A 21,529-nucleotide genomic window follows, 5' to 3' on the forward strand; every position below is an offset into this window, starting at 1 on the left:
AATGTGTCTTTTATGTTCTAGTCTTTCCTCTGCAAGTCTCACTTTACAAACTGAAATGTATCTGTTGGCTTTGTGGGAATTAATAAGTAATTTAGCTCAAAAACAACTCAGAATATCACTGCCAGACCAGATGCTGTAAGAAAAACCAGGGTAGCCTACTTTAAAGCTACAGCAGGAACAGCACGTCTTCCCTTTTATGTTTTTGGCCCAGATTTACACAAGTTGTCTTTTTAGACTAATTAGCTTTCCATCTTATACAATGAATCATATAGAATACAGTGTGATACAAGATGATTCAAGGAAACACAACAAATTACAACCCAATGCAATTTATATGATAATACAACATATGAATAAAATATGATAAAATAATGTTTTAAAGAAGAAGAAAATCATTTCTGTAGAAATTTTTTCTCTCTAAAATCATTTAAAGGTTCTGTGTAAGACATTCAAAATGCAGACGCACGTGCATTTTAATCCATGTGAGTATGTGAATTGCAGTTGTCGGGTTGTTTTGAGTCCTCGAGACCATGGACAACAAAAGGAGAGACAAAATGAGAACAAAGAGACACAAACTCACAGTAAGAGACATAATGACTACAAAGAAACACAAAACAATCATAGTTTCGCTTTACATTCCGTCCGGATTTGTTGGACCCATCCACCAACCCTCCAACCCTCGCTTTAGGGACTTTTGTGCTCCTTATATCACGTAATTACCGGCAGTGTTTCAACCTGACGCCATCAAGCGGTGTATCATACAGCCGCAACAGGTTTCATTTGTCCAACCATAACACCATAACACCAGCTTAGCAAGTGTCATGTTGAGGACTATGTGTACACAACCTAAATTCACTCTCTAAATCATAGATACGATCTGAATGTCTCATAAAAATTGTTTAAAATGAATATCACTTTTTGGTTGGACTTGAAGAGGGGTCGCTGTGAAGTAGCTTCACAGGCTAAAATAGGTTGGCAACTAGAGCTGAAGCACATCAATAATATATATTCTATTACTAAAGAGAAACCTCTTTGAATAGATATGAGAATTTGTCTCATGCAAAGTAAAAGGTGCTTCAAAATAAGATATTAAAGAATGCAGTTATGCACATAAAGTATAACACACGTACAGTACATTGTAATATAGTTGCATGAAACAGAGTAAGAATCCTGACATAACACATCATTTTAATGTTCGTGTGGCTCTTTTTAGAACAGACCTGCAGCTCGGTGAGTGTAATTGTTCAGATGTTTGGGAGTCCCATGCTGGATGTTTTGATAACCTTTTGTCTTTAATTTAGCCTCTGGAACAGTTAAAGGTTATCTACTGATCCAAGCTTCATCTGAGGACAGCAGCTCTGAAATAGAGCCTGTTATGGGGCCAGCTAATTTGTTGGTTTGACAGCAATCAATACCATTTTCAATTCAGTCCTACATATAAATGGAAACCTGTGTGGGGTTGCGAAAATGGAGACAGTGCTGTCATTTCTTTAAGCTATTGTCGCAGTCTCTGCGTTCTACTATTTCAGAAAAAAATGAATTGCTGAAAATATTAATGACTGTGCACTCTGTTTAGATCTATGTTAGGGTACATTTTCATGTAAAACTATGATTTTGGAGACATTGTGAGAATATTCGTTATTTACCAAACAAATGCAGTATGTAAATTTCGCACGTCTTTTAATAAGTCCCTTTTTTTCAGTTTTCCATATGGTCATGTCATTGGTAGAGCAACTTTAATCACCAAATTATCTGTATCACTGAGGAGCACTGCCTCATAATGCACCCCATCATTGTGGATTCAGAGGATTAGGTGGCTTGCAGTCTGTGTGTTTTGATTAGAGGTGTCCCCAAGGTCTCAAACGCATCTCAAAACACAGCACGGGGGAACACACACAACACACACACGAGCAAGACAAATGTCTGTGGAACAATACCCTTTTTTTTAATTAACTCCAACCTCCTATCCAGCGAGGCGCCAGACGGCTGTCTGCTGCACTGAGCCAAACACAGTACAAGTGTGAACTAATCTGCTTTGTTTGCACCTGTTTGCTGTGCCAAAAGCGCTTTCTTTTTACTCATTATAATGTCCCCAAATTAAAGAGTAGATGCCTCTGGGTGTCAGTTAAGAAACTAAACTAAGACTACAGAAAGGGACTGTGAGTACGTTCCCAACTTACAAAGCTGTATTTGTCAAAGTGGTGTTTTAGTGGGAACAATATATTTCATACTGAATCATACCTGGTGCTCAATGACAATGGAAGTTTTTGGAAGCAACATCTGTCTTTTCAGTTTAATGAGAAAAGATGCAACATTATACATTATTTTTGCCAGAATTGTCTTGTTGGCAGATTAAAAATACCTTAAAAAAGACAACGTGCAAGGAGTGCTGCTCGGGTGTGGAAAAAGAAGGTGTCGCTCTGGTGCTCTTCAGTTTGGGGATCTTAAGTCTTCTGGATTCTTGGAAAAATCTGATGCAATCTTATGTACTACACCTGTTCAAGCTGACCATGTGACTGTTTTTCCATCCACAGATAGAAGATAGTCTGCCATTTGACTGCCTAGACCTATCACAATAAAACATTTGTATTCAGCCTAATCATGGGAATAATGCTAATTTATAATTGGAAGAGCACAAGGTGGCCTTTTTTATTCTCGCCCTGATGAAGGCTTAATGGCTGAAACACGTAGCCATGCTTTTATTGGTTACAATGAAACCATGAGCAAATAAAAGCTTTTTTTAATGATCACCCTCTTGAGTGCCTCAGATTATTCCAAGAATCCAGAAAACCTAAAAAAGAGCAGTTAGACAATGGTGTTACTCTTATATCACGAGTGTCAAGGGCATAGGTTCTGTGTCAACATTGGAGGAGTTGGCACATATAAAAAGGGTGTTGTGGGGTGCTCTTCCAGCAAATTTTAAGCGCATGTCCCCTGTGTTTCCCTTGAAATCTATGCCTATGGTGAATATAATTATATTTTAAAGGATAACTTCGGCATTTTTCAACCTGCACCCAATTTTCCCACATATATGTGTCTACAGGACTGATGTTAACACCAGTTTTTGAAATTGGTCCAGCACTGAGCGAGAGGGCAGCAGCTGGCAGCTGTGCAACACACCGCTATGTAAGCATATGTCACTGTATCTCCATAACAAATGGTTATTTCTGCCACAGACAGGTTTAGGTTGTTATTGTAAGTGGCTGAATTGTCTCTTTACCCTTTGCCTGACCTGGTCCGTTTGTTATTTCGTCATCAAGAAATCTGAAATCTGATTGGATGTCACTTGTTGCAGAAAGAAGACAGTGGAAACACGAGTGAGGTTTGGAGAGGGTGGTGATGGGAATAGTTTGTTGTGTTTGTGTACAGAAAACTCGTAGTATAATGCTATGTAAAAGCTTTTCAGTGTCATGGATGATTATTTGCTTGATTTTGACAATGTAGATGAGGCCACCTGTATTTATTTGAGCTGACGGATATGGATGAAGAGTGGATGAGGAGTTCCTTATCAGTTTCTTATGGCAGAGTCAGGGCAGTAACTGGACCAACTTTTTTTAAGGGGGCATTATTAGCCAAATTAAACAGGAGGTACTGTATCAATCTAAGTGTGATATCATTTTAAAGCTCTAATGCACCCACAGAAAACAAAGGCAGGGGTGGCAGTGTTGTGAAATGCTGTTGTATCCTCCAGGCCAGACAAATAGCGGCACTTAAGCCGTGACACAAGTTTAAAAAGAGAGCATCAGGAGGTGGATGTACGCTTTATGTCCTGCACTCAGGCCCTAGAGATAAAACATTTTCATTCTCTTTGCAAATTGTCTCCGCTTACAGACAGATCATTGACTCAGCGGCTGGCATCCCTACCAATCACAGATGCAATTTCCTGTTTCCCAATATATGTCTCTCAGAAGTGTTGTGTTTGTCCAATTGATTGGAAAAAGGAGACCTCCAATCACCTGGCGCACTCTGCATCTCTGTTGCTCATTTATGCAGTGATGCTACTGCTGTACAGTGTTACTGAATCACTCCCTTTAATGGTAGGACTTAAGGGGATTTCATTTTTTTTTTTAGGAGTCAGCAAGGTTGATTGCAACTGCAGCAATCGTAAGCACTGAATGGGAAAGAAAAAGGGTGATTGTGTTGAGAGCATCTCTTTCTGCTGCTGATTATGAAACAAAAAAACAACTCACTCTCTATCCAAACTGCAAAAGGACAAATGCCGCAGAGAAAGAAATTATCTCTTTGTCTCAGAAAGCAGAGAAAGGCTGCAAACCAAATCAGCACAAAATGTGACTGCATCTGTTGTGTACCCTCTCGATTATGTAATTAGCAAGCTGTTGGCATCCATCATTTTCTCTGAATGACAAGCAGATGGGCTAGAAACTCTGGAAAATACTGTTTTTCTTTAGGGGGAGCACGATTCACCTATGAAATGTGTCATTGGACTTGTTCAGTCCTTGCAGGACTAGGAAACGTTCATAATGTTGTATAGTTCAGCCCCATTTGCTTAAAAAAAGGTGATTAGTTGGATAAAGAATGTAGGTAGATAGGTAACAGGTTCCCCACCTTTCTCCTTTAACTAATTATTGTAGGTTTGCACATGTGAAGAAACGGCATCACCACCGTTCAATTCTACTAATGCAGGAATGCATATAACAGCAGGCAGTATGTTTCCAACTGAGCTATAAAAATCCAGGGTCCATCTGGCTGTGGTATCGTTCTATTTATGGCATCAAAAACCGACTGCATCAGACATCGATGAACAGAAGTTCAAAAGATACATTACAAATTCCCTGAAACACGGACTGAAAAATAATCCTTTATGTATTTCTACAGCTGCTGGGCAGGCTATATTTCAGTGTCTCTTTCTTTTTTATTGTATTATGTTTCACAACCAGTGCCTGATCTAGCAAATTTGCTTCCCTGCCCTCACACCCCACCTCAAAAAATGATGTTGTTATTATTATAATTAATTATTATTAATTGATGGAGGAACAATCTGCACATCATCTCTAAATAAACTAATTCCGCCATAGTGCATATTGTGTCCACCAAAGCGTTTTTTCCTGTCACAGGGCTCGACATTGTCACTTGCCCAGGGAAAGTAAACTCTGTTCAGGCAAGTGGAATGCCAGGAGTGAATAATAAATGTGATCTCCGATGTAATATTAGCCAAAAATAAAATGCACACGTTTTTCCACCTGGCTTGCATGCACAAGTCCGTCTCACTAGTAAGTGTTGGACAGGACAGATGAGAAAAATCTGACACTTCAGGGGTTGATAAAGTCATATACAACATAGCGTTACTAAGATTAAGTATCTCTGTAACGCTGCGTTCAAGAGAGAGACTTACTGTTTTTAGCCAAGAAGCTAACAAACAATCTTGCCGGCCCAACAACGGCTCCGGTGTGATCGTATTGCGTTCAGAAACTTTGTATTCAAGTCTTTAACTGCAGTGTCTTTTTGGAGACTCAATACAATTAATCCAAAATGATAAATCTGACTCTGAATGTCTTCTGTGATTCTTTATATGTTTTCCCAATTAAAAATGAGAGTTGAAAAATGTTTTACTTTGGGCAAAATACTGTGTTCGTTACTGTCACCAGCCATCCAATTACAGTGGAGAAGAGAAAAATAAGACAAAAAACAACTGCCACAGAGGACAAATATAAGTGCTATACAACATCAGCTGTCTTCTGCAGTCGGTAAAAGAAACACTTTGGTGGACACACAGCCTGACTGAATAACACCAGCAATTGTCCAAACAATGAGAATTTGTTCATAGAGCATATTGACCAACAACCCAGGTGACAGCCCTACTATTTTAACATTTATTTTATCTATTTAACATCTTCTCATAGAAAAGGTCACATGATATCCTCTGAAAACACAAGCACAACATTTTCTATGATCTCATACGAATTAGCAATCAGGAATGATGTTACATTCTTAACATACAGTTACGTAATTAAGGTACAGTTACGGAGCTTAGGTTTAGGCAAGAAAACTTACTGTGATTAGTTTTAGGAAAAGAAACATGGCAAGGACGTACTTTAAAATTACTCCAAATCCACAACCTTTCACAATTCATAGAATGTGTATGAATTTGGGTGTATTACTTCTGAAAACATATGAACAGTTTGTGAGAACAGCCTTATTTATTACAAACAACATCAAGAGCTATTTAGAAATCAACACAAATAAACCATTTAGGTAACAAATACCAATAATAAAAATTAAATGGGAGGGGGGCCTTTAGTAGCCCCTTTTTCACCTATAGGAAGATCCGCCACTGTTCAAAACCATTGATATCAGAGACTGAGTGGGTTTCTGGATCAAAATCTATAGGAACAGAAATGCTATCCCAGACCTGTGTGGCCAAAATAAATTGTTCTACTTTTCTACATTCACCATATTGCAGTTGGTAATAACGTGATCCTGATTCTCTCCATGCGCTACCGGCAGTGATCCTGCCACATCAACATATGATCTGTTCTGGGGAAGTCAATCCCTTCTTAATGACTGGCCTTTGGCAGCCTGAGCTCTCATTACTTTCATCCACAGAGCACTGAGGGAGACATCACTTTTTAGATGTCAGTGTGTAATACAAATTACCTGTCCCATTTTTAATCTAATCTTACATTAAAATGCATGAAATATCAACTTTTTAAATACTGTGTCATTAAGAAGGGATAATGTTTGGCGATGTGCAATTATTATTCAGGTAACATCCAGGTTGAGTCTCTGGCTGCAGCTATCACAGAAAAAAAACAAGCTTCTTTCTTGATTGTACTTTGTAGTTACTGTATGAAAATCTCACCCTGCAGCTCTTGGATCCCTCAGTTATGGTAGATGATTTCCAGTCTCTGCTGCCACGTCCTGGTCATAGTCACTGCAGTGGATGCCGAAAACCCATAATCAATGTGTGTCTGTGTGTGAATACAAATATGGAAAGCACACTGAAGTACTATACTGGAGCACTCAGTTCTTTTATTGAGTGTTTTTGTTATATGTTATTCAATACTTTTACTCCATTTCAAATAGGACGTATAGTTATAGTCCTCCACTACATTTATCTACATTGAATTTGCAATGATAATTAATAATTTTCACATGCAAAGCACAAAACTCAATAACTGTGATGTAGTGTTTTAATTATCCAACAATAGACAATTGTATTTCTATGTGTAGGCTAAGTGAGAACCATCTGGATCACCCACAATAATAAAACTGCTTACTGGTCACACATGGAACAATGGTAGAGCAACTTAATGGGCACATATGTAATATTTTCTTTACCTGTATTTAAAGGACCTACACACCCATGGACCATGGATGGATTATTGAATGGGTCACAAGCCCATAGTGTCAAAATGTCACTCAAATCAACAAGTACAAAAAAATATCTACAAAAAATGGCAAAACAACAACAGCAAAGTATAAATTGATAGCGAAGAAACACAAAACAACCACAAAGAGAGACAAAATGACTATAAAGCGACACAAAACGATCAAAAGAAGACACAAAATTACCACAAACAGACACAAAGTGGCCTCAATAGGACACAAACTGACCACAAAGAGGCACATAAACTACAAAGAAATGCATAACCACCACAAAGTCTGTCTGCCTTGTTCCTGTGTTGGTAAGGTGGTAGTCAAGATATAAAGAGAAAAATGAAGTCACACCCCAGACACCCCCTGTTTGTTAGTTTGTTTTTTATTTTTCCTTCTTATTATTTTTTTTTCTTCAATGTGTTTATTTTGTCTCTTATACATTAATGTTGTCATTATTATTATTATTATTATCTTTGGAAGAGAGAGGTTGTGGCTGTCTATTTCTGTTAAATCAAATAAAACACACAAAAGAAGTCACATCCCAGCCACCTCCCCTCCTCTAAAAATAAAGTACAGTCCCTACCTGGAAACCATTTCACACAAAGAAATACAGCATACATAAATGCCACTGTTCAACTTAAAGAAATTGAAAAATATTTGCAATGTCACAGAAAACCCAGCTGAGGTCAGTGTTTCTCCACCGGACGCCCCAGTGTGGACAGAGATGTCACTGTCTCCTAAAAATACTACCTGCAATATTGCAACATTGGCTGTATTATTAATCAACCAAAAAGGCAACCTGGAAATCACAGCTTTTCCAGCAGAGACGGACATAGCACTAATCCATCCGTACTCTGTCATAATTCCTAACACAAATCAGCCACGTGCTTATGTCAGGGGGGAAGATAACTGCACAAAAACGGAGTGCTTTAAATCACATCCTAACAAAGGGAAACAGGACACCCAGCAGCAGCAGCAGCAGCAGCAGCAGCCACGGTGTTACGTCCCCTTTAAGGCCGTTTTGGAATAATTAATGACGTCGCGCTGTAAACACGACTGACGCTCAGCTGCGTGGCCGAAGCATCCTCCAAGAGCTCGAGACCTCTCCAGGTTCATGTGTTTATTTCTCGACGGGACTGCCGAAAGCCACTGAAATAACTGCGGTTCACCTCGACTCTCATATGCGGGCTCCAAAACCAACACGACGCTGCATTTGTCCTACTAAGTGCCATGGCTAGAAAGACGGACATCCCCTCCTCTTACTATGGTGAGTCGCTTCGTCTTTGTTGTAAACGCCAAGATTTTTTTCCCCCCTCTGTGTACTGTGTAGCGTTATGACAGCGGGGTATAACGGTATGTTCAGCAGCCTGACTCATGTTTAACCCCCTGTTGTGATTTTACGGGGACGTTAGCTAGCTTACATTGTCAGTTGCTAACTATTTTGGAGCTATTTTAACGGTTGACATCAAATATACGCAGTAACGTTAACGGGGAATAAAAAAACAAATCATGTCAACGGCTATTAACGTGCGAATGAGCCTAACGTCTTTTTTGTGTCTTTCAAATTTGCTCCAGGAATTATCCGTATCCCTAGCGTAAACTTACCTGTTTAAATATAATATTTTTTGCCTTTGTGTTGTTTACCTGATGTATAAGTCCCCGCAATGAGACAATAGCACTTTCCTCCTGTACTTTCGTCACTTCGTCTTTGTTGTAAAGGCAGATATATCCTCCCCCCTGTAACTATTGTGTAACGGCATGACAATCGATAATTACACTAACATTAGCTTTGTTATTGACTTATCTAACGATTATTTGCTATATTTGGTAGATTTATCGTTTGGTTTAGCTGTAAACTGCCAAAATATAGTGCAAAATGCTTTGCTTTGTTCTAAAAACCAGTCAGAATATATTCAGTTTAAGACAAAGAAAAGCAGCTAACATTGAGAAACTGGAATTTGGAAATATTTGGCATTTTTCCTTATAAGACTTAATCGATTAATTGATTTGACATCAAAATAGCTGTAACTGTTCCTGTCTTTTGTTGTCGGTTGTACAGGAGTTGTCAAATGCCCTTTTACATGTTTCATCCTATTGGCTCAAACTGACCTGTATCCTTATTTGACTCCTGTGATGTGATGTTTTCTCTTCTATTTTTTACATGTAAAAAAAAAGTGTAGGAGACTGTTAACAACAATAAGTCTTATCTCCACTTTCCATCTTCTCTTCTCGCCCACATTGAGGATAATAACAACATTGTAAAAAGAAGGAAAAACAGAAACTGCAGTCCAGGTTGTGCAGTTAGTAATGAAGATTAAAAGCAATGTCCTGTGTGAATGGGTTTGATAACAAAGGATTTATTGTCTCCAAGTGCCATTTCTGCCTCGCCAGGCATATGGATATTTTTAATCCGTGGGCAGATTTTCTATCCATTAGCCTGCCTTGGTAATCATGTTGTTTATCAAAGCAATATAATCCTTTATCACCACCAGATGCAGTGTCTTTCCCCTGAAACAAAGAGTGACCTACGCTGGTAATTTTATCATACTGGTGGCTTTTTGTGGTTTGATGCCAGTATCAGTACTTCCACAGATAAAAACGTTTCCCTCTATATTTAGTAGTCTTCCATTTAATCATTGAAAAATTAGCATTTACTGCTTCTTGTCCAATTTTATTCTTGTTGGTAGTGTCACAGCTGCTCTCAGGCTACCCTAAAAATATCATGGGGAACTAACTTGTAATTGAAACTAGGAATACATGGTATTGTTTGTTTGGGTTTTTTTTGCAGATATGTCGATATATAACAACTCATTTGGCCAATAACTGATATCGATATATCCACTTTTTTCCTCACCTAATTTTAATGATCATCAAGTCTCCCCAGTAGTTGAATTATCATATTATGCATACTCTTATTGTGTTGGCCCACCAGCAGATGGAGACATTAATTACAATGCTTTTCAATGTATGAAATTTTCATTAATTGTGCAAAATTAGAAAAATGCTTCAACTTAGGGTTGATGGGTTTTGTGCATGCATACAAAGTCAAAAAAAAAAAAAAAAAGAAGAAAAAAAGCAGTTCGTCATATCGGCAGGTATCAGTATGTTGGCCGATTCTTATATTTCACTTTAAAGCCAATATCGGCAGATTCTCATGATATTTCAATATCATTGTGTATCCCTAATTGAAACAACTGCTGTGAGATACACACAGAAATGTAAATGATACAGATGGGGGGCTGTACAAAACAAGCACCCTTACACAATGCTTCATTTATAATGTAGGATGCAAGGGTATCACATTTTGACAGTATAACCATCTCAGACAATATTGCAGTCTCAGTATAATAATAATAATAATAATAATTATATATATATTATATGTACAGAGTATGATAATTATCAACTATCACGGTACCTTAAAAACGGTATATAGCTGCAACCCTAATATAATGGTATGTGGTGACACATTAAATTTGTCAAAAAATTGCAGCTCTTGCAATTTGGATATTGCAATCGGTCATATTGTCATTTAGATAATATGCAGTTCATTTTGAAGCCATAATTGAAAGTCCAAACTAAGCGATCCACCAAATTGACAGCACAGTTATTGTCTCCTTTCAATGAATTTTTTTTTAAAAACAAGCTCATCCAAACTAAAATTCATTTAAGATCTTACAAGTTGTTTTTATATGGCTACAGTCAAGAATCGACTTCAGTCATATCTACACTGATCCATTATCTTATATTATTAATGATCAGCTAATCAGTCTGACCCCAGCTATAACACAGAACTTTATATAATCATTAACTTTTTCATGCCATGTTTATCAGTGTCAGCAGAGCCTTCCACATCATTATCAGTTACAAATGCATCATGTCATCCATTTCTGTCCAAGTTGTATGAAATAATTACAACCAAAATAACTGTCAGGGATGGTCGAACTTTATATACACTGTACAGTTTTAGAGTGACACATTTATCGCAAAGTCTGCTCCTGGCAGCTCTCGATGGGGAAAAGCTAGTGTGTCTTCTGGCTGTTATTTCCCCACATGCTGACCCCGTGTGTCCCTCAGACCTCATGACTACAGCACTCTGCCAATCACGGCTGCAACCTGTCATCTGTAGTTGGTGCTCACTGCTCTCACTAGACGTACAGCTCACCATCGGGGCCTTCAGACTCGACCACTAGAGGCTATGTGTAAAGTGTTTCGAGTAAACAGTTTAGTGCAGCTTTGGAGTGAAGCACAAAGTAGAGCCTGTATATCATTACTATTATATTCATCACTTAGATACAGCGTGTGCATCATTACAGAGACTAATTTATACCTACAGTATACCTGCATTATCATCTATTGCTGCAGGTGCTGCTCTCCCGAGAATTACACAGAATATATTGAGACAGGTTAATTAAGGAACATAATTTTGCCCTAACAGCATCCAACGACCCAGCTAGTGGAGCATGGGATGGAGTTATGGTGCCTCCCTGTGTTTAGGTCAGCTGCTTTATGTTATTGGCTCCCTGGTGCTTTCCCTCCGTCAGCTAGCTTGGCGAAAGAGCAATTCAGATCATGCTGGTCTCACAGCTGAGCAGAGAACGCCAAGACAAATCTTACATCAGCAAGCTCTACCCTTTAGTGCTGTCAAATAGGGCTGCAACTACTGATTATTTTCATTATCGACAATCTGGAGATTATGTTTACAATTAATCTGTTCATTGTTTGGTTTAGAAAATGTAAAAAGTAAAGTCCAAAGTAATGTCTTCTATTTGCTTCTTCTGTTCAAACAGTCCAAATCCCAAAGACTCTAAAGTTACTATCATAAATGGCAATGAAAAGGGCAAATGAAAAGACAAATTTGCACATTTAAGAAGCTGAAACCAGCAAATGTTTGACATTTTTGCTTGAAAATTGACTGAAATGATTAACAAATTATTATTATAGCTGGCAATTATTTTTGTTTTGATCAACTAATCAGTCCGTCGACTAATCGTTGCAGCTGAATTGTCAAATTAAATTAGCAACTTATGTCTCACTCACTGCATTTGTTTAACCATCAGCTTTCTTCTGTTTTGTTCAGTCTTGTGCAGCATTCAAGCACCTTTCACAAGCATTAAAACCTTTGAAACCTGAGCAAATTGGTTTGATTTCTTTCAAATTCCTTAGAAACAGTGAGCAACTGGGCAAGAGATAGCCTGCAAATTGCAAGAAATTTGGAAAGGTGCCAAAAGTCAAAATAAATTAGCAAGGTCAGTTAGGTTTTTTTTTGAGAGAGAGAGAATTATAAGAAAAATATTTTGAGAAAGTATTCATAAATTATCCAAACAGCTATTATTTTGAAGTTATGATTATTATAATTATATATTTAAAATTATTTGTTTTTTTCAGGTCATATCCTTGTTTTGTTTTTTTGTTTAGTTTAGTTTTTTGTTGTTTTTTATTCTAATCTTCAGGCTGTGTACTTTTTACTAATTTCTTGCTAACTTGGTAATTTCTTGTTAAGTTGCTGTTTGGGTAATTTCATGTGAAATTGAAGGAGAAATCAAGCCAATTTGCTCCGGTTTTAGAGGGTTAAATATTTAGAGCATGGTAACGAGTGTCTTATTTGTTGTTGCTCGTAATGTACCCACCATTTCTGGATTTCTTTAGTGGTTTATGTCTTGTATTCCAAAAGAGTAATTGGGCTATTCTGTCCAGTATGTTATTTCCAGTTCAGCTCGTTGGATTTTGAAACCTGTTTGTCAGTGGATTCTGATGTCAGTTTTGCAGTATCAAAGAAAGAGGGTTTCTTTATAGATTTGCCACATTGCAATGATGCTCAGATGTCATGCAAGAAATAAAAAAGGCAGTTTCTTTATGAATAGTAGCCACAAGGCATGTTTTGTGGAAGAAGTGCTATTGTTCTCACCTTTTTTTTTTCAAAAAGCTGAGAATCCCTCCTACTCTTGAAAGTAATGAGTATATTGCATATTTCTGGGAACTGGAGGAAACCAGTTATTGAAGCAAAGGGGAAAAAGGCAGAAGGGGGACTGTCACAGCGCCATTCTATTTTAACATTGAATTATCACCTAGCTCTAATATGCTTAAATAAAAAGCAGCAAAAGAACATGTGAGACAGCATAAGCGAGCCATGTTTTGAGCAGCTGGTCGAATTACCTGCCATCCCATCATTCACGTTCAGCAGTACTCCACATGCTCTGCATCCCGGATTCAAGTGCACTCTTTAGGCTAGTATATTATATAACATTTCTAACTATGTAGCAGGTGTTCAGTGGGCTTATACTGTACTGCTGAAATGTTCAGTGAAACAGAAAAGTGGAAAAATAGCTCATAATCATTCTGTGACAGGTTTGTAAGTAACAATTTAGATATGAGTTCCATTCACCACAGAAAGTGTTGAGTCGGGCACACTGTTAATTAACAAATTTCTCGCATGGGCAGCTTCCCTAAACGCTGCATTTTTATACTGAGTCAATGCAGAGTCTTGACAGAAAGCCGAGAGCTTCGGTTAGGAATCAAACATTCACAGACTTTTCCTGTGAAATTGCAGTCAGAGAAGGTTGAGGCTCAAATGGCCCATTTTGCACCCAGGTCTAAGTACTATTATGGGCTTTTTAAGTGTCACTGTCCTTTGCAGATACTTGTCTCAAATGAAGACCAATGCTCGCTCCGTAGTGCTCCTGCACATTTTATTTGTCTCGATGGCATATCTGCTCATTATTTTTAACAAGGTTATGTTATTTTGCTACTAATTTCATGCGTTTTTTCTCAAGAGATAGCTATGTCAGTGCCTGGAAGTTTGAAGTATATTATTCACACTAATGATAGGGTGAGTCAGTAAATAATTTCAGATTCACTTCTGCACAGCACTGGCTGGTGATTTGTACAAGTCTGTGAAAATGGGACATTTAGCTGTGAAGAGGCTTTCTAGGCGACGGCAAGGAGACTTTAAATTTCCAATTTGCAGTACAAATATAGTCAGTGTTTGTTTATGACTAGGAGGCTAAGTGACATTGACAGTGATTTATGAAACACAAGCCAAAGATACACTGGGAAATGAGTGAGAGATACGGCAACGTTCATGCAAAACACGTAGGTTTTGAGTCTCGGCTGCACAGTGAGATTTGAAATGACTTCTGAAAGGTTTAATGCGCTAAACAATGCAGCTAGCTTTATCAAAACAAGTGAATCATTACACGACATGGTGCTCTGATGTTGTAAACATGCTTCTTTTGCACAGGTCAGGGCCTTGCATTGCATCTTGTAGGTTTGCTTAGATATATCAGGGTTTGAGTCTTTGATGCTGATTTGAATTTGATGTGTGCAGACTGCTGAAAGGCAGTGTTAAGAGGATTCCCTGTTGGAGAACACAGGCAGCGAGGTGATGTTAATATTGACTGAGTCAAGACAGTGCCCTGCCTTTAGGGTACAGATTGGTGCAGGAATGAGCCCTAAAACCCAGAAAGGAATGAAGTTTTTTGCATTTCCGGTTCCCTCGTTTCCAAGTCAATGGGTTTGCTGCTTAGATGTCTGAAATAAGCTCTGATTTTCTGATTTTTATGTTTTGTTCTACAGCATAAAATATAACAATAAAAAGCATGATGCAGAGCTGTTAAGTGGCTAAATGAGACTACAGAGGTTGTCGGAACATTAAATATCATAAAATGGAACGTGGCTTTACAGCCTTATAGTGGTGGTGATGTTGAAGTCATGCAACCGGGGTGTAATTCTTTTATATCCTAACATTAGCTTTTTATTTTGGCAGTTGCATTTACTCCTCAAAATTAATCAAAAATTGGGTTCATTTGTAACCATTATTTTGCTAAATGAAACATGTAACTATCACAAACTTTTGTTTGCTGCAGAGCTTTTCTGCAGTAATTCAAAATCCAAAGGAAAAATCTATCGCTGTTTTGTGGAGGGAACCAGCACAATGCTGACTTACCTTAAAAAGACTCATCCCTTCAGAGCTCTATGGAAACAAATTATATGTCCTACCTAAAGGAGAATAACACTTGTGAAATCAGATTTGTATAGGTAGCGGCAACTACATGAGTGCATCAACATTTCTTGGTACTTCTTAGAATCAATACTCGAAAACCGTGATGTGCTGTGACACACATATTTACATTAACTTAGAGGGTTGTAGTAGTGACTTCATTCACCATGAAATGTGATTAAATGAAATGTGCAACAGCAGCATTTTATTCTGTCTTGCCGTTAGGTATCAGGGCTAAGTGGTGTCATGCCTAACATAAAACTTTGATGTGAAAAGCGAGATGAGAATTTCTGTTACCATAAACGGCAAAAAATTCCCCTCATACTCAGTAATTTAGTCCAGTAGAGTCCTGAAAATCTTATTTTCCTAAAACATGCAGATAAGTCTGCCTACAGGCTGAGATTATACAGTAACCTGTTTTCAGCACAGATTAATTTGTACATACTTTTGAGATGCTAATCGAGTGATCTGCCTTAAGTCTGTCTTGGTTTTCAGGATACCAACAGTAATACCTGACTAAGATGAAGTTGTATAAAAAAGACGAATATAGTGTGGAAGTTTCAAGACAAGACATGAATACTGATAGTAAAGGATATTGTGTGTGCATTTGTAACAGTGTCTGTAGATGTGTACAAGTGTGTTTCTTCACCTTGGTGTGTGTATTTCATATTTGGATATCAAGATGTGGCATATCCTCTTATGTTTAAGTCTTTATAAATCCAGGCCAAAGCCGGTTGAGCCTGTCACTGTTCTACAGAAGCAGTAGTGAGCCTCGTTTCACAGGAACACAGGGCTGCTACTGACATGCCTTGAGGCTCCCACAGAAGTAACCAAGGTCACAAAGCTCCAGCCACAGTACCGCCACTTCTCAGCTCCGAGCAGCAGGCTAGCTGTCAGCGTCTGACACACTCAGATGCTAACTCCCCTCTTGGGGGTCGAATCCCAACCCGGATCCCACTATTATCAGCATTTGAGAGAATGTCAGCTTGCCGTCGTTGCTTCCCTCTGAAAATCTGCACAGTAAACACTGTTCATGCACTGATAGGAGTTAACCCAGTGGGCTACCTAACCGGATATACCAAGTGCTTGATCCTGGTGCATCTGCTAATAGTTGAGAGGATCCCAAGAGGCTCTGCTAAGTAAACCTAAACCAGAGATCTGGATGTTGTTGTCTTGTCTCAATAAGGAGACAAGCACTTTAAAGGTTGTACAGTTGTCCAGAGGGGCGAGTAAGAGCGGGGCAGGAAAGATGTTTTTAGATACAGAAGGACGATAGAAGAGAAGCAGAGAAAAAGAGAGCGATGGTGCCACATGAAGAGTGTTTGTGTGTATTATCTCTCCACATTTTTATTGCTATGAAAAAGGGGAGCCATCTGGAGCTTTTTAACTGCTTTGATTGTTTCAGAGAGGGGCTTCAAATCTCAGGGTTTTATTTCTTTTCTGGGGAGTGTGTGCATGTTTTTTAGCAATTTTCTGGACCTCCCATGACCCTCTTATTTCCTCTCAGTTCGCCTGGTGAGTGTGGGTGGGAGTGTTTTTTTCAGGTTTAACTGGGAAACCCTGACAATGAATTTCTGCCCTACAGACTACTCTCTGACCTATTCCCAGTCTCTTATCCTATCACAGCTTTACTGGCTCCTTTATCTTTATGGCAGTGACACATCCAAGCAGCTATGTTACTATTGTGCCATGTACCCAACAGTAATATTGCAGGAGAAACCTGCACACTGCTGATTTTTAAATACAGACCAGAGGAAAACCCAAAGCTCCAAAACCATGTTACTGATGTTGCTTTCCCCTCTGGATTGGCAGAAGCCAGTGCTTTCATCAAATATGAATGAACGTACTGTATACAGCATTCAGACTTACAGTCCGTGCCTACCGTGCTGAGCATCATCATTATGCTGAATTTTTAACATTTCTATTTTTTGTTTTTTGTTTGTTTATTTGTCGCCAGATCTTAGCTGGATCTTGGCCCAACGTAGCTTTGACAGAAATGCAGTCTTACAGCACTCCACTCTCTCCAGGTCTTGGAAATGTTTATGAATCAGCAGAGTGAAAACAACAAAAAAAAGTCCTTTCCAAATGGCCCCTCTGACCCAGCCCATGTAGAGCACCTGCAGTGTTCGAGCTGTTTGCCTGACCACGGTATGAAAGAGGCCTGTGTTGGACAGTGGAGCCTGGGCACACTGGTGCCTGTGTCTGCCCGTGTTGGTGTGTCTGTGTACTGGATGTGTTTAGGGAGAAGAGCTGAGAAACGCTGGGAAGGGGGGCTGAGGACACGGGATAGGGAAAGTGAAAAAAGTTTTACTCCGAAGGGTGTGAACACAACTGTATGATTAACATTTGTAACCATTTTATATATTATACTCAGTTATGTGCTCTATGTACTTAAATTCCCCAACTTTGATTTTAAAAATTCTATATGTACTATAGGCTAGTGTTCAAATAAAACAGTGTCTCAACTACGGTCAACAAATCATAGATATGCACCACAATCTACTCTGATCTACAGGCAGCTGATTAGCTCTTAAACACCCAAAAAGTGTGAGTCTCATGCACATGGTGTGCGATTTACTTCAAGATCTGTCTGTGTCAGCAATATATTCCAAGTCTCTTCACTTTTCCACATATTTCTGAGTCCTGTCCTTAGAACTGAAAGAGATTTGTTCACATGATGCAACTTGTGCCAACTCGTTGAAACACTCTTTAAAAGTGATATTAATCTTTTAATAAAGATTTTAAATTTGATGCTCTCAATATTAATTTTCCCCTGTGACTATCGTATATAGATATTTTTCAAGGTGTTGTATCCAAGTCAGAAATTCCAGTATTATGACACCATTACTGTAGGCTGATAGCATTTAATTCGCTGGTTATCTTTGCTCTCACATTAACATATCTCATAGTATCTGCAGTGATATTTGCAGCATAAGTATAAATATATATGTGACTCAGTAAATGTGCACATAATCCCTGAGCAGTCTAACCTTAGGATAAAGTGAGCTGCAGGAGATAAGTGTGCAGTTTAGTCTCCTCCCAAATTGTGAAATACAAGGCGATGAACTGCTTCTGTGACTTTCCCCTGAAGCTTTATCACTCTGGGCTGGGTTGTTACATCTGGCTCTCTTCCTGCACAGGCACTCTGAAGTTGATTCTCAGCAGTCAATCTCAGCACATACCTCAGAATCCGTCTGACAGGAAGTACGGACTTCAAATTGAGGCATTGTCACTGCGCCTTTCAATCTTTTTTGAGAGCTTTCATTAAAACCTCTATTGGGAGAAGGAATTTTATCACAACTTTTTTATGTGTGTCACAGACTTAGTTTATGGCATTGGGGCCTCGTCACCGTAAATTGATCCATAGATCATGTTGCTATGGCAGACTAGCTGCAAATGCAAATGGGATTTGGGAGCGAAGATTACTGCCAGAGCTTTTGTCTGATCCTGATGTGTAATTCCTCACCCCGTCCAGCTTCATTGCCTCAGAGTCTTTGATTACCACCATGATTGTTGTGTTATGCGTAAATCTTCCAGTCACAGCAGGACACGGTGGCATTATCCAACAATATGTCAATAGAGGAGACAAGCAGTTAGCAGAGCTAACAGTGACTTTAGCTGTCCCAGTGTAGCGTGCCTGCCAGGCTTTTTCCGAATGTTGTCGACTACAGACCTTCTTTCAGCCTGGCTACAGCCAGCCGTTCAAATCCAGTCCACCACCCTCATCTCCTGCACTGGCAGACTGCAGTGCAGTCTAAACAGCCGTCATCTAATGCAGAGTCTGCTGGTATCCAGGCATCACTGATGATTTTCCACACTCTCTTTTAACTGTTCAATGAAATCTGTTTTATGGGACAGAGCCTGGTGGAAGTAGTCAAGCTGATGCTGTAAGAAGGAAAAAAAAGCTAAATTTGGCAAGGCTGAATAAGCACATGCTCTGTCACCTGGATGTTATTCTGTTAGAGCGAAGGGTTTGTAATCCTCCAGAAGATTTTAGGATGTTCTACACCGGTAGTTCCCAACTGGTGGGTTGCGGGTCCGTTCTAATTGGATTGCAAGGGACTCACGATCATGTCATGTTAGTGAAAAACAATTTATTTTGGAGTACAGTGAATTTGAAGCACAGGGCTTTTATTTTGAAGTGAGATTTCCTGCAGTAGAGTGCGATGTTTTCTTTTTCTCCAAAAACAGTAACTATTTTATTTCCCTCTTCTTGGTATTATACTGTTTGTTAACATGTGCCTCTGCACTGGTCTTGAAGCAATAATAAACACTTTTTTGGTTGAGATGAGATTAATTTACGTTAAGTTTTAACTCAGCAGTGTCATTAGGCCTGGGTGACCGAGGCTTCAGCCTCCTACGTTTAAGAAACAGCCCCGGAAATATATCTTTTTTTCCCAAAAAATAAGGTAAGAATAGGGCTAAGGGACTGCTCTTTATTCGTCAGAGGGAGGGGGCAGCTGGGGTTTTTTGTTTGTTTTGTTTTGTTTTTGTTGGTTTTTTTACCCCTCACAAACCTACAAATATTTCTGCTTGAACCCCTCTGAGTGACTTGGGGGAAATTAATGAAGTGTTCATCCCACATGATGTGCTCAAGGACCATCAGAATAATTTCTGTTTTTACAGTCTCTAGCTGTAAGAAATTGTGTAGTTTTGATGGAATTTATTCTGGCAGTATGGCATGTTTTCCTCAAAAATTGCCCAAAATTTTATGGGGGAAAAAAACAGCAGAGAAAAAGAAAATTGCTATAAAAATAAAGGAAAAATAGAAAGCAAAAAAAAAAAACATGCCTTCCAAACCTGTGGGACAGCATGTGTTTTAAGCCCACATGTTACATTTTGTTAAACAAAATGAAATATGTGGTAATTTCTCTTAGATGCAAACCTTAAACTAATGACAAAGGATAAATCTGGACCCAGTGGCTGGTAGTTGCACAACACCATACTGTATCATAATATGTTTTTGCTATTGGAGAGTACACAATCTCATGTTCGTGAGTGAGTTCCCTCCATGCTGTATTGACAATTTTTAATATTGTAGTTTTTGATCAACATAATGACTGCCCTCATTTTTAGTTCGTTGGCTTGACCATGCTGCTTGCTGGTCCTTTCGCTGGACATGCTGGCAGGCCCCGCTACTCCAAACTGTAGGCTGATCAAGCTTAACCGCTGACATGACTGAACAAAGCTCCAGTCCCTGACACTCGCTGCACCACAATCTGTCCTCTCACCACTGGCTCTCCTTGATCTCACTGTGATTCAGCTTGCACTCACCATATGGACTAACCTGTGTTTGTCACAGTTGCTCCGGGACTGGAGACCCGTATAAGTTTTGAAGAGTCACACAACTGTGGGGGATCAATAAAAAGATTTATTTTTTTTAATCCATAAATTTAGCTTGCATTTTGGGCCCAGACTTGTAGCTAGCTAGCTACTGTACGAATCTTGTTCACCCCCAGCAGCTGTACCTCTAATTAGCTTGGATGTGAGTTAATGTGATGCAGCCTGCTGGCCATGCGGGTGCAGCAACAACCGCTGGGATATAAAAGCAATTGGAAGCAACTAGAGAGAACTCAGAGGAAAAGTTCACTCTGTTAGTACAGTGTGCGCAATGACTTCAAAGGGCACCAATGAAAACTGAGAGGTTTGAAGCTGTGTAGTAGTTTATATGGTTAACCCTTTGAAACCTCTGCGAATTGGCTCAATTTCTTTCAAAAACATGGGAAGAAGGCAATGAGCAACAAAAGAAATTACTCCCAAAGTTTTCCCAGTTGAAAAACAGAACAAAATAAAGCAAAATAAAAAGAAAGTAAAAAATGAATAAGTAAATGACCTGACATAATAATTGAGAAATTGTAACATAATTTTAAATCTGGAATTGTGATATATAGTTTACCCTTCACTTTTTTCTCCTAAACATTTATCCCTTGCTTTTTTCAAATAATTTTCTAAATGTACTATTTTTTTGCAATTTGTGGAACATTTCTTACCAAGTTGCTGATTGTCTTTTTTTCCATGTTTTCCAAAGAACTCTTACCAAATTGGTTACTGTTCAAAGGGTTAAATCCTTGTGAAAGATGTCTGAAAGCAGAACAAGAAAAATGATGTTGCTCCATTTTCAGATGGTTAAACTGAATCTTAAGTTGGGTTGCTTAACCCCGGTTCTTGGCATTCGACTCATTTCAATTATCC

At 38.8% G+C, this 21,529-nt stretch overlaps 1 protein-coding gene across 4 annotated transcripts in view; it reads left to right on the forward strand.

Moving 5' to 3' along the window:
• The first annotated feature begins 8,379 nt into the window (after positions 1-8,379).
• The window catches only part of slc44a5b (solute carrier family 44 member 5b), a 41,935-nt gene continuing 28,785 nt past the window's right edge, over positions 8,380-21,529 (forward strand). For 3 of the 4 annotated variants that reach the window (XM_042481714.2, XM_042481726.2, XM_042481719.2), the window contains exon 1: positions 8,381-8,605. In XM_042481714.2, coding sequence (XP_042337648.2) covers positions 8,569-8,605 — 37 coding nt within the window. In that variant the 5' untranslated portion in view covers positions 8,381-8,568. Of the gene's footprint in view, positions 8,606-21,529 lie in introns of all 4 variants that reach the window. The other variant, XM_042481707.2, reaches the window with a different exon arrangement.

This window comes from Plectropomus leopardus, chromosome 5 (genome assembly GCF_026936395.1).
Source record: "Plectropomus leopardus strain MGB_pleo_1.0 chromosome 5, ASM2693639v1, whole genome shotgun sequence".
Taxonomy (NCBI): domain Eukaryota; kingdom Metazoa; phylum Chordata; class Actinopteri; order Perciformes; family Serranidae; genus Plectropomus; species Plectropomus leopardus.